Source organism: Ahaetulla prasina, chromosome 3 (genome assembly GCF_028640845.1).
Source record: "Ahaetulla prasina isolate Xishuangbanna chromosome 3, ASM2864084v1, whole genome shotgun sequence".
In the NCBI taxonomy this organism is placed as follows: domain Eukaryota; kingdom Metazoa; phylum Chordata; class Lepidosauria; order Squamata; family Colubridae; genus Ahaetulla; species Ahaetulla prasina.
Genome location: NC_080541.1, coordinates 97,228,335 through 97,242,199, shown reverse-complemented (window position 1 = coordinate 97,242,199; position 13,865 = coordinate 97,228,335). Strand labels below are relative to the sequence as shown.

The following is a 13,865-nucleotide window of genomic DNA, read 5'->3' as shown; positions in this document are numbered from 1 at the left end:
GTAATAATATTCACAATCAAATATTTTACATCTCTAGTATATATCTCGGGAATAATTCCCAGAACTAATGTGTTAATTGTCTATATTATTACACACTTAAAAAAAATGTCACTCTTTTGGTAGTGTTTATAATATTTCTTACATTACGTACGAGAGAAGAGAGGATTAGGAATATGGAAAGAAATTCTTTTTCTCCTAACATTTGAAAAATGTTTGCTTTGACACTCCCCTCCCCCTTCCCCAGGATTATGTGGAAACATTATTTTTTCGTTTCAGAAAACTTCCCTAATAGTGTTCCCAAAGTTAATTGTATAGTAATGAAACAAACTATTTTCCTTTCCTTCAAAGGACATTATATGTAAGCACTAAGAACTGATTTAATATGATCTAAATACTTAAAAGAAAATGAGTTATATTTGGCAACATAAATATGTAACTATTGTAATATGCCAGAATACAAATTTGGGTGGCATATAGTATATTATAAAATGAAATAACCGATCACCCACAGTGGTAATTATACTGTTTTCTATACAACAGAATTAGTCTCATGTAAATTCTATCATGCCCAATAGGTCCTTCAGAAATGTGGCCAGTGACCGAGTTGCTATATTATTAAGGGCATCAAAGGACATACAGAATGTGCCAGAAGTATTTCACTATTTAAACATTCACTGATTTTTGTTACATAAACAAATCATGTCTCTGTTTACTTGAGAAGCCCACTTCACAGAAAATATGTTGCAACAGTTTATTTCCATGCATAATACAAGACTGCATGAGGTCAGGCTTTAAGGAGAAAAATTGTGAAATAAAATAAACATGTTTTTTTGCTGAAGCATTCACATGCTGTGATAAACTTGTGCCAGGACATTCCTGCCAAAGTTAGCAACTAATCAGGTGTTCTGATGGAAAACACACCCTCTAGTATCATTATAACCCGGATGCTGTGCCTTCGGTAAAGACAGTATTTTGTAACACTTGCTCGTGTTTTATAAATAATTGTGTTTAGCAAGCCAGGCTACAAGTAAAGGTCAGGAGGCTAGTGTTTTATTCTTCAACAATAACTATGCTGACAAAAACCCTTCTGACCTTCGCAGTCCTCAATCCTGCACACTTTTCTCACTTATACTACTGCTGGATGACAATTTGAAAATGTTAATAAAATTAATTTTTTACCTGTATGCAAAATGAACAAAGGCAACTCATATGTTTTTGTTTTTTATCTTCAAATCAGTGTTGACATCTAGCGACTGCATGCCTAGTCCCTGTAAGATTCGGAAATGGTTTGCCATTGCCTTCTTTCTAGGGCTAAGTGAGAGTGATTGGTTCAAGGTCAATTAGCTAGTTTTGGGCCTAAGCTGAGACCTCAAACTCATGGTTTCCCAGTTTCTAGCTTGGTAACTTAACTTCTACATCAAACTGGCTCTCAAAACTTATAATGTATCTTTTTCTTTTCCTAAGGTTTAAAGCTATTTATTCTTATAGAATATAAATAGAAATGAAGAATTACAAGTTATTAAAATCAAAGTTTGGAAGGTATGAAGAAGTAAAGGATCTAACACTTAAACCGTGATCTTCTCACAGTCTTAGGCACCAGTGAAATTATTTATAATCCAGTTTTATGGAAAATCCAATAGAATAAGAGTAACAAGAATTGCAGATTGAAATAAATGTGTTGTATATGTGTGTATTATGTCTGTCTGTTTGCTTGTCTATCATCTAGCTATTTGCTTTTCAAGAAAACTGAGGAAATGCCATATATGTAATTACATAAAAGCCTATATATTGTTTCTTACAACATACAGTGTATATCATATTTGATACACTTTACTGCCCTCTTCAGGATCTTCACACAAATTACCAAGAATGTAATTTATTCTTTGGAATAGATGAAAAAAAAAAAAAAGAATATTTCAGTAAGCATTCCTGCAAATTGCCATGTTTTCAATTAAAAGAGCATTCTAATTTTTTTGTGTTCAAAATATGGATATGGCATGGGAAGTTTCCAGCCTACCTTCCCCAGTATTTATTGAAGAAACTTTGAAGAACAGCAGCAACAGAATTTGTCTCAATGTAGTCATGTTTTATGCTGAGAATTGTAAGCAACTTCAGGAAATGGTGCTAAACGTTTTTAATCTTTACTGATGAATACTGGGAAGTTGGGAATGAAAAGGGATCATATGGTTTATTTTTTGTCCATGCTTACTGTTTTTGAGTGTTCACAAAGGATGTTTGGGAGGTTTCATCGTCTTCCTGTAATTTTTATTTGTCTTTTTGTGTATACATACATACATGCATAAAGTATATATGTCATATATAATATATATAAAATACATCTGTTACATCTGTTACTATTTCTGACAGCTCTTAATAGATCTTTGCTGATTAGGACTGAATGATAATTTTTTACAATTTGATTATTGATTATTTACTGAAACACTAAAGAAGATGAAATTGTTTATACTTGTCTGGAAGGAGGAGCAGTCATCTTATGTACAATATACACCTTTTTTCTTTTCTTTTTTTAATCTCTTTGCACTTTTATTTTTCATTTTCTTTGTATTAGACTTTCACGTTCATATTTGTAAACTTTAATAAACATATTTGAAATAAACAAATAAATCCACTATAAATCCACTATCTTTTTCTGTATAAGAAAAATACATCCATGCACACATATAGACATATCAGGACTACAGCATTAAAGGAACTGTGCCCAGAAACTGAAAGATAAATCAAAATGAAGCTAACACGAACTGTCTTCACCAGTTGTATGTTAAAAACAAACCAACTGGTTGATAACTTTGGAAAGCCTGAATCTTCATTCAATCACTATACATACAAAATACAGTATTTTCTAAATATACTAAATGCAGTATTTTCTAGAACATCCATTAGATGTATGGGAGTTGTCTACTTCCGGAATTTCTGCCTATCCAGTAAGAATTATTAAGGAAAACACTCCTCCAGTCCTACTCTTGAATGATTGCCATTATCAATATGACACTTCAAGGATGTTTCCTTTCTACAGGTGCCAATCTTTGGAATAGTATCCTGGGTCAACATGAGCCCTACTGTAATGGGAAGTAGGAATGAACTTGAGGAACAGCAGGAAGAGTTAAAAGAAATTTGAGACCAAGTCAGAAATGTAATTTTCACATTGCTATCCATTTTCCAGCGGGTACATCATTCTATTCATTCAAAAGCCAGTTTGTTATAACACAGTTATGACGAACCTTTTAGGCACCGCCCAAAGTGCGCATGTGCGCCCAAACTGCAAGGTGCGGGTGCATGCATGCACAAGCCCCGCACATGTGCGCATGAGCCCCACACATGCACGCACAAGCCGTATGCATGCACAGCAGAGACCTGAAGACCAGATGGCTGGTGGGAGGAATAGAAGCATGCACAACAGAGACCTGAAACAGAGCTGGGGCGACAGCGTGCTTGCCCACAGAGAGAGCTGTCAGTGCCACCTCTGGCATATGTGCCATAGGTTCGCCACCACTGTTATAACAATTATAGGTGTTAATTTAGCCATACGGAGAACATCTTTCCATCAAATATCCTTTCAGCCATGAATCATCCTAGACAACTTTGGCAATGCAATTTCTCTTGGCCGAACATATCCCATGCGATTCTATCACGAATGGTTAAAACTATAAATACTGTCAAGCTCTTTCGGAGGAAGATTAGAACAATTCAGTAATCTTGTTTCTCTTGCTAACAAGAGGTAAAAGTAAATGGTGATACGGAGGTGGTAGTTTTTGTTCCACATCTAGATGTTCTTATTACTATAGCATTTATACTGACATTGCATCTCAGATGGAATACAGATTCTTAAGTGCATTATGGCATACGCCAAATAATCATTTACTAAAGGAATTTGGCAAAAGAAAATTCACCGAGTGTTTTACCCAGACTAACTTTCATTGAAGCAGGTGCACTTTAGCATTTTAGTTAGAGCTTCTTAAGAAAGAAATCTGAAATTGTAAACAAACATTCTTCTGAATCACAGGAAAATATAATAGTAGTATTAAATTTACAGCATTTGCTGCCTGAGTCCTAGTGACTCTGGATGGTTTACAAACTGCTAAGACATTTAAAAACAAGGAATATTGGCAGAAACGATTAAACTGGATGAAGCAAAGAAGAAAAAGCTTGAACCAACCTTGCCAAAGGCCAGGTCTTTAGGGCCTTTAGAAACACCAGAAGTGTGAGGGTGTTTGAATTTCAGGGTAACCTCATCTCAGAGGTGCTGCTACACAGAAGGTGCGTTTCTGGGGTCCCAACGGATGACCCCAGGAGGAATCCAGAGTACGCTAGCCCTGCCAGATCAGATCAGCTGGCAAGATCATATGGGAGACAGGAAACTCTTTAAGTAACCAGGTCCTATGCCTTGTAGGTCTTTCTAGATAGTAACCAGCAGCTTGAAAGCAAACTGAAAACCAGTGCAGCTCATAAAGCAGAGATGTTACATCAGCATATTGAGGCATACTCATCATCTCTTGTGCTTCCATATTTGGACCCATTGAAGCTTCTGGTAATCTTTAGAGATAGCCCCATGTAGACAATCCATGACCAGGACATGATATTGGGTATTTCACACTGTATTATTGGCTCAGGTAGACCAAGACTAAGACTTAATGGAAGCAGGGCAAAATTTACCTGGCACTTTGATAAATCAATTAATTTCAAATATTTATAACATTTCTAGAAAAGCTTGTAAAAAGTAGAAACCCAAATTCATTTTTCCATCTGAAAATCATGAGACAATTCTGATACTTAAAAGTCCCTGGCAAAATAAAGTTTATAGGTAGAATAAGGAGTAACTCAGCAGCACTTACTAGTCAGTGAGATGTCGCCATAACTGCCCACCTGAAATCAGAATAGGATAAATAATCAAAGCAAAAGGTATTTCCTTTGTGGCCTAGAATATACTACTTATGAGCCATCAGGTTGCTTTAGCAATCTCTCTCTCTCCTCACACGCACACACACATATATGTGACCCATATTCAGATCATAATTAAGCTATAGAAATATAACATAGGAATTGGCTCTTGTAGGTAAAGAAATCACATAACACCGTACAAACTTTCAAAAATGCTTACGTGAATATATAGTTTACAATTTAGGAGCTGACATCCGAACACATTCTGGGATAAATTAGTTGATATCAGCTCACTAAGAGAAATGGCTCATAAGTTATCTAATCACAATATCAATCAATCAATCAATCAATCAATCAATCAATTTAACATGTATGCTGCCCATCTTGCCAAAGACGACTCTAGGCTTCTTGGATAAAATGCAATGTAAAAGATTAAAACAATAAAGAAGGATCTTAGATTTCAAAATTCAATTAAAATAAAACTAAGACTGGAGAGGGAGGGAACTCTTTTACTTATGTGGCACCCAAGGGATACTGATTAGCTTCCAAACTTTACTGATATAACTTTACATGCTAAACTAGGTAGAAAAACAAAACCTTACCTTTTAGTCTAGACAGCACTAATTCCTTCATCATTTGCATAAAGACTATTCCAAGTAGTATGAGTGAAACCAGGTGGTAAAATTTCCAAGGAGTTAGTGCTAGGAACCTACAAGAGAATTATATCAGAATCATTTCCTTGAGCTTAGAGAATCTTGTTTCCTTAAAAAGCTACATGAAATCACCAAGAATCAAAATCAATTTAAAACAAAACCTAATTTTGTGAATTTAATGTGACTGTTTGCCAAGTTTAATTAAAAAAAGGTTCTGTGCTGTGTTGCCATTAAGCAAATGTTGTGTGAAATGTAGAATAGAATAGAATATAATGAATGAGCTGGAAGGGACCTTGGAGGTAATATAATTAAAAAATAGATATTAAAAAAACTGTGTCCCCCCCCCACACCCCAAAAATAATTCTTTGCCAAAAGCAAAGAATTATTTATAGACCCACTCTTATGATTTTGGAAGAATATTACTAAATTGTGGGGATGGGAGAAAAATTAAATGTTATTTTTAAAAATTTTATTCTAGATTTAAATCTTCAGAAACCAATATTTTTTAAAACACCAGTCAGAAAATATATACATCACACTGTGTCATCATGAAGTTTGGTTTAGCTTTAATGTGATGTGCAAGCCCATCACTGTGGCTTATAAACAAAGTTAATGACATTGCATTAGATGAACCAGACTCTATTATCTTGTTTAAAATATTTGTTAAATAAATGTTGACTTAGTGCGATGTATAAATTTATCTCTTTAATGTGGGTTTCTAACACACAGTAAGGTTTTGTTTTTGACAGATGTAATTATATAGAACGTATTTATAAAAGATCTAACAATGAATTCTTGTAAATAATGTGCGACTTTTTAAAAAGAAAATACATGTTATCATTTTCTAGTGGCATCTTCTTAAAAGAAAATGCAGAGCAAAGAAGTTGCATGAGAAGACATGTTATATTTCCTTGAACAGCAGTTCCCTTTCCAAATGCATTACTCAACAGTTTCTTACTAAATTCAACAGCTGTTTTTATGGAAAAAGAGATTATAGCACGCTTCTAACCTGCTGATTTTTTTTGGTCTCAGAAAAGGCTTTTGTATCTGATCCTAACTCAACTATGGCAATCTATAAATACTGAGACTTCATTTGCGTTTTTGTTTAATTCATATATCAATGAAATGATAGAAGTATTTGGAGGAGATTGAATGCTATAGAAACTGTATTGGTTGTATCATTATTGTCTCAAGTAGTAAGGTATATTAGACACAAGTGGTAGTTTAAGATACTACATTTAGAACATTAGCTAAAGATTTACCCATAGCTTCAATTCAGTAAACATTTCAAAATGGTATTTCTTTAAAGAAAGCAATACATACTAATTGGAGAGAGGAAGCTCAAGTTCCTATTTTGAACTGTAATTTGTCCCAAATGTTTGACATTTCTATAAGAAATGATCATAGTTGCACATTGTAAGACCTATCCAACCAATACAGTTTAAGCAGCCTAACTATGCACAGGATGGATATCTCCTTAGAATCAAAGCAACACAGTCCCCTAAATATATAAAAGGAGACCCACACAATCAGACAAAAATAGCCTAACCCATTCAGCATCTTCTTTCTCCCATCTTCTTTTGACAGCAAGATGCCTTTGGGACAATGTTCTATTCTGCTGTTCCTCTCCTGCACTTGTTACTAAAAGGCATACTGCCTCTGAAACTGGGTATCAGAAATTGAGAGCTGTAACTTTTAGAGGTTATTAAACTATTCCCACATTTTATGCCAAGCCATTCCAAAGCAAATAAACGATATTTTGGGCTGCCTGAACTGCCAGTCACTTTAACTGGACCCTGGACTCATACACTAGTTGAGAAAGAATTTCCTTTTTCCCTTCAGTTCATGCAAAGATGAACAGACATGGTGCATGTTTAGGGAAAGCTTTGTTTAGCAACTCTTCACAGTTACGATGAAAAAGGAACCTTGCCACAATCTTCACATTTATAAACTTCACGAGTTTGAAAGACCCGTAACAAGCTTCCTTGCCATGTATGTAAGCTAGAATCTAGAGGAGTACATGAGCAATTGACACAGTGGGAGGGCTCAGTAGCCTCAGTAACCTGCTGTGTAACTTTGATAAAAGTGGAAGTTCTTGATAGGGTTATCTTCACCAGTAAAGTCATGTGCATATGGATAAAATTAAGAATAATGGGAGGTGACAGTAGATAGAACTCTGCAATCATAAAGTATGTCAAGCTACCATAAAAGAAGTCTAAATTCCAACTGGGATGAGAAGCCAGAAAATCAGTTTGATTTAGTGTAAAGGCACCAGGTTAGAAACCATGAGACTGTGAGTTCTAGTTTACCTTAGGCATGAAAGCCAGCTATGTGATCTTGGGCCAGACATTCTCTCTCAGCTCAACTCACCTCAGAGTTGTTGAGGGGAAAACAAGAGGAGGCAAGAGTATTAGGTATGTTTGCTGAATTATTTATAAAAGTAATAAAGTTGGGATAAAAAAATCTACAAAACAATGCAGGGGCAAATCATTTCTTTATTATTACCAAGAAAAGGTTGTGGCTGAAATGTTTAAACAAGTCCGAACCTCAAATCAGAATGTATGATGAAGATTTGTAAACCATTACGCTAATTTCTCACATGGCTAAATAAGTTCTTACAAAGAATAAAAGGTTCATAAATGAAGAAATAAATGCCGTATTGGGGGGGGGGAGAATCAAAAGAGAAACAAAAGAGCAGAAAACAAGATGAAAAGAAAGTAACTAAAAATGGCCTACTGTTGCTCTATTGACTACAGCAAGATTTTTGATTATGTAGATCATAACAGGATATGGCACATACTAATGGGTGTGCCACAGCTTCTCATTATTATTCTAGAAATATATCAGCATTCAATTGGGGGAACAATTTATGTGTGGGGTTTTTTTGCCCATTTTCTTTTTTTGGTCTCATCTTGTATTTTAACATTTTGAATAAAAAAATGGGAAAAAAAGAACTGTAAGAACTGACAGTTATCCTGAACAGAAAAGTGAGATAAGAACACATGGTATTCTCATTTCGGTTTAACTACATTTATTATAAAAACAGCAGAATTAAAGAAATAGCAGTTGAATTTAAAATACAAAGTGGTACTGCTAACAAATGTGTGCTTAAACTACTTTGTTAGCTGAAAAAGACTTTAAATTATGACATTAAAATTGGAAAGTAAAATCTGTTACAACATCTGTTACAAAAGATGTCAGTCAACCTACTTAGCAAACATGCAGCAAAGAAGTGAAGGTGTTATATAGTTTTATTTTCTTTGGCACAATCAGGCGGTAAAAATGGATAATGTGAAGGAGAATTCAGTCCCTGGGGAAAGCAATAACAAACTTAGGTAAGTCATGAACAATAATATTTTTCCCCTCCCTTGGCGTAGGAAGATGATGATTCTCACTGTACATGTTTTGTATTATTTGGCTGGATACCATCTTGTTTACACTCTACATTTTGTAATTTCTTTGATGCTGTGACCCGCCCAGGCTTATTTTGAAGTCAAAACAGTGCCTAGATCTAATAAAACAAATAAATATGGAGAAATATATATTTATGATAAGAAAGATCAAAGCAAGTGTTTCTGATGCTGGAAGATGGTCTTGGATGAAAAAAAGTACAATGCCTCTGAATTTGGGTGATGCGGTGGCTTAGCAGTTAAGAAGCTGGGCTGGTTGGCTGGAAAGACGGCAGCCCGAGTTCGAAACTCAAGTGCCATGCAACAGACTAGCCCATTGTCACTCCAGCTCCTGCCAACCTAGCAGTTTGAAAGCATGCAAATGCGACTAGATAAATAGGTACCATTTGGGTGGGAAGGTAACAGTGCTCCGTGATGTCATGCTGGCCACATGAACACAGAAATGTCTTTGGACAGTGCTGGCTCAACAGCCTTAATACAGAGATGAGGACCACTCCCTATAGTCGTCAATGACTAGCCGAATAAAATCCACAGGGATTCCTTTCCTTTACCTTACCTCTGAATTATGAATTTGGAGGTAACCATTAACTGTAACACAGAGTACAAGAAAATAATTCAATATTTGAGATAACTATTGGCAAACAAACTCATATTTTGGACTTGTAATATCACCAGAATTCTCTACTATCATCAGATTGAAAAGATAAGGGTTAGGTGAATGGACAACATCAAACAATTTAAACAGCTATTCTTTGAATCTCAGCTCTGAGATATAACTGATAGCAGGTTAAGATGCGGATCATTTGTCTATATAGAAACCAGGAGTTAAATTCTTACTTGATGATTTCAACTAACTACAGTAGCTGTATTTATATGACCTGTGAACCTATTATTAAGTTGTTGATTCAATCTAATTTTCTGGGTTTGAATAACACAACAACACTCTGAGCCTTAAGCCAACCCATAGGATGGTTTTGCACAGTATGATGTGCTAAAATATGCCAGCTAATTTGAGCTTCTGAACACATTATTTTTACACTACTAATTTCAAATTCTATTTTCTTGAGAAAAATTTGCTGGGAAAAAAGAATCAATTACAAGAAAACCTTCATCATACTGCTATGTGGTTCTTTCCCCATCTCTTGTTTTGTGCTGTCACTGTTGCTTTTTTTTTCTGTGCACCTGCTTGCTAGTGGAGCAGGAAAATGAAGCTTAAAGGATGTATTTGCGCTGCTGTACAGGTCCCCTCCCAGCTCTACTTGGCATTTATTTTGCTATTACTTCCCTCTGCCTATCTCTGGCTTCTGCTACAGGTATGGCTTTGCTTACACATGGCTTTGCCTGCAGTCAGCTGTTCTGCCCTCCACCCCACTAATTAAATCCGACCAATGATCACATGCAGAATCTGTCACTATTTTCTTTATTTCACATTTCTGTGTCAGTTTTAGCTCCTCCTTTCCTTTAAACATTCTCTAGGTGCTTTTGATGTCCCTAGCATCATTTAAATTGCAGCTGATTCACCTTCCCCTTCCACACTACATTCCTTGCTAATTACTATCTTATTCTTCGAGCCATTTTCCTACTTTGTCTCTCTTCCCTGCCCCTTCCCCCACCATTTAACTTATTCAGATGGGCTTCCATTCTTTCCCTCCAGCGTGTCCCTTAGGGAAATATTTTGCAACACCACCATCTTTGAAGAAGAGAAAGAAAATAGAAGGAAGGATCAGGAGATGCAGAAGAAAAACAATCGATCAGAAGCCCTTAGTTGCTAAGCGGAAATAGCAAAGTACGGGGAGCACAAATTACCTGTTTATTCGAACAGACTCCAAACCTAACCCAGATAAATAAGCTGTCTACCATAAAAGCCCTTCTTCCCTAAAGGTGAAGAAACCAGTTGTGCTTCTTCTACAAAGAGGGAGGGGGAGGAAAAAAAACCCCTTCCTACTGTGCCTTAATTAAATGATGAAATCCACTATTACACGATGAAGTGAAGGCTCCTGGCTTAGGTGGCATATAAGGATTAAGCAAACAGATACGCCAAGTAGCTAGAGTTAGCAGCGATCGCCTATTGAAACCTGCCCAACAGAGAACAGATCTACTACTTTCATCCCTCTCCTTTAACCAGCATCCGGACGGCGGCTGTTACCAACAATCCCACTAGACTGGACGACACCGTCAACCCTCCTAACACTCTGTACATGGTCAGGAGCGCCCTTTTCGTGAGCGCGCCCTTAACACCTTTTCCTGTCCGAGCCAAGGAACAGATGGTAGAACAGAGCCACTAAAGGAAGGTGTGGGGGGGAGAGAAACCGGGCCCGGAGAAGAAGGAAGAAGAGGAGGAAAAAGAAGCAGCAACTCTCTATTGGAGTCTACAAGAACCATCCGGGAAACCGAGATGCGCGGCTGCGTCGCTCACCAGAAGAGCAGGTTGGCGCAGAGGAAGCTGGCCAGGGTGCAGAACGGCCTCTTCCAAGTCAGCGCCTCCATCACGGGGCAATATTCGGCAGCCGGCTGGGGCTCAATGCTCGGCTCTTCCTGCTTCGCCGCCGCCTCGTCCTCCTCCTCCTTCTTCTCCAACCGGGGCCCTTCCAGAGGACTCGGCGGCAACATCACCTGCTCCTCCCCGCCATCCATGTCGCTTACAGCGCCCGATACCAGACAGAGGCGGCGAGCCAGCGGAGGCTTGGGAAACATCCGGGCATAGTCGAGCCTCTTATTCCGCCCCTTTGCAAGGCAGGAGCCAATAGGAGCCTCCGATGGGGGCTAGCAAGCCTTGGTGATTGGCTACTTTGGGGGCAGAGTCTCGAAGCGTGCAAGAGAGTGCAGAAGAAAAGCTAAAAAGGGGCGGGTGGAGGTGGCGGTGGGTGGTTAGGAGAGGTTTCGTGATTAGGAAGGTGAGGCCGGTCCGACCGGCGTGCAAATAACGCGCGTGTATCTGTCTACAGAGCGGGGCGGGTTGACAAAGGGGAGGACCGGGGAAAATCTGGGGAGAGTATTGCGAGAGAATACATTGCAATATTCACCGCCGAAGCCAAAGCTCCAGGCGTTAGAAACGCAAATGGAGGCAGGTGATTTATTGGTTTGCCAGAAAAATGAGAAGCGTGATATCGCGGCAGCCAGTATTAGATATTCCCCCCCCCGCCTGATTTAACAATCTGTTCTTTCCCATGTTTTCTTGTCCAGGTCTGTTTGCAAAAAATCTCCAAGCAGGTGTACATATTTTTTTAAAAAAATGCATATCACAACATTAGTATCCTTTTTTTAAAAAAAAATACTTGCCTTCGTTTTCTCAAAATATTTACTTAACATTTCCCCCACAATCTTGCTTATCAAAAGTTTGTCTTAAGCCTGTTCCTGGCAAAAGATCTCCCTCCCCATTGGGATTGGGGAGAGCTGCCACCTGGATTGCACTACATCGACTTCACTCAATGTTGTTTTCATCTTCATTCATGGGGGAATATCTCAGATGGGTGGAGAGAAGAGGAAGGCTAATTCTATCTTGTTACTGTTGTCAGATGTATGATAAACGCTCTTGATAGATAAAGCTACAAATAAGTCTATCAAGTAAAACATGTATTTACTTCCAGTATTTTAATTTGGCACGGAAGAATTTTAATGTCATGCTCTTCCTTCTTCAGTAAACAATAGTATCCCATGCTTAGTATCTGTGAGTAATCTTTAGTGATTTCTAATATAATCTGTCAGGATCTAATATGATCATACAGCAAAAGATTGCCTTTGCTGTAAGATATCAAATGGCTGCAACAAATTGCGATGACTACCAGTCAGATTATGAGATCAGTTCCAACCCAGTGGAAATTACTTCAAAGACCCTTTTATTGCTTACCAGAATGGCAGTTTTTTCCCATTAAGAGAATGTATTCTAATTATCATGAAGTATTCCCCAGTTCTGAAAGTCTTTTCTTTACTCGAAAAGAAACAAAATCTATAAATAAAAGACTTGTTTGCAGACTACCAAAGAGAGACCTGAATCAAACTTTTTCAAGCTCCGTAAATTTTATTAAAATGATAAATACAATTGTTAATTGTGTGATAGGTTACTCCTTTAAAAAGACTAAAAGAAAATTTGATTTTTGGAATAAGCCACCTGGAATCATTTAGAGTGAATTGTGTAGCCATATAAATTTTCTTGAATAAACAAACAAATCCAACATTTTGTTTCAGAATTTAAAGTTGCATCTAGGGGTGAAAAAGTTTACTTCCAAACATTTTTCTTCTTATATTCAGCAATCAAAATTTTCAAAGATATTCTGTAGAGTATGCCATATTTACTTTGTGAAGAACATGCTATACATTTTTTATATTTATAGATTGTATTTTAATCTCCCCTTCGAACCATCATATCTACAGTATAAAACCTGTGATAACTCCATCTATTATAAAATTTCCCTTTTCCACCTACGAAAGGAGATATATGACTTTTTTAACAATGGAAATAGGGTTTGAACGCTGAAAATGAAAAACTGTTATTTGTGACTTTTGAGTAAGCTTTCATGGTCCTTAACACACATTTAAGATTACTCCCCTACCTTTGAAACCAATCTACAGTACGTGACTTTACATTGAAAACTGTAACCTGATGCAGATATAGCTTAAATAGGAAACACTCATCTTTCTCTACCTCTTTTCTTCCATTTCCAAAGTCCACATTGTTTTGTAAATTGTGTTGTCCTTAAACAATGTAACTGTATGCTTATTAATGTGGACAGCTTTTTCCAAAGATGGACTCATATACATAATCTTGTTAATGTACCCATCCAGGTATGTACTGGAAGTGTGCAAGGAGAAGTTGAGCACAGTAGTATTCTGCTGATGTTCCCAGTAATTGATTTATGCTTCTGGTATTGAAAGTAGTATGTCACCAGAAATATGATATCAATTTCAG

At 37.1% G+C, this 13,865-nt stretch overlaps 1 protein-coding gene across 1 annotated transcript in view; it reads right to left on the bottom strand.

Annotated features, from left to right (window-relative positions):
* Positions 1-11,665, bottom strand: part of RETREG1 (reticulophagy regulator 1) — a 65,968-nt gene extending 54,303 nt beyond the window's left edge. The window contains exons 1-3 of the mRNA XM_058175090.1: positions 11,376-11,665; positions 5,499-5,605; positions 4,851-4,881 (exon numbers count right to left, since the gene is read on the bottom strand). Of these exons, the coding sequence (XP_058031073.1) occupies positions 4,851-4,881; positions 5,499-5,605; positions 11,376-11,653 (416 nt within the window). The 5' untranslated portion in view covers positions 11,654-11,665. The remainder of the gene's footprint in view (positions 1-4,850; positions 4,882-5,498; positions 5,606-11,375) is intronic.
* Positions 11,666-13,865: the final 2,200 nt, after the last annotated feature.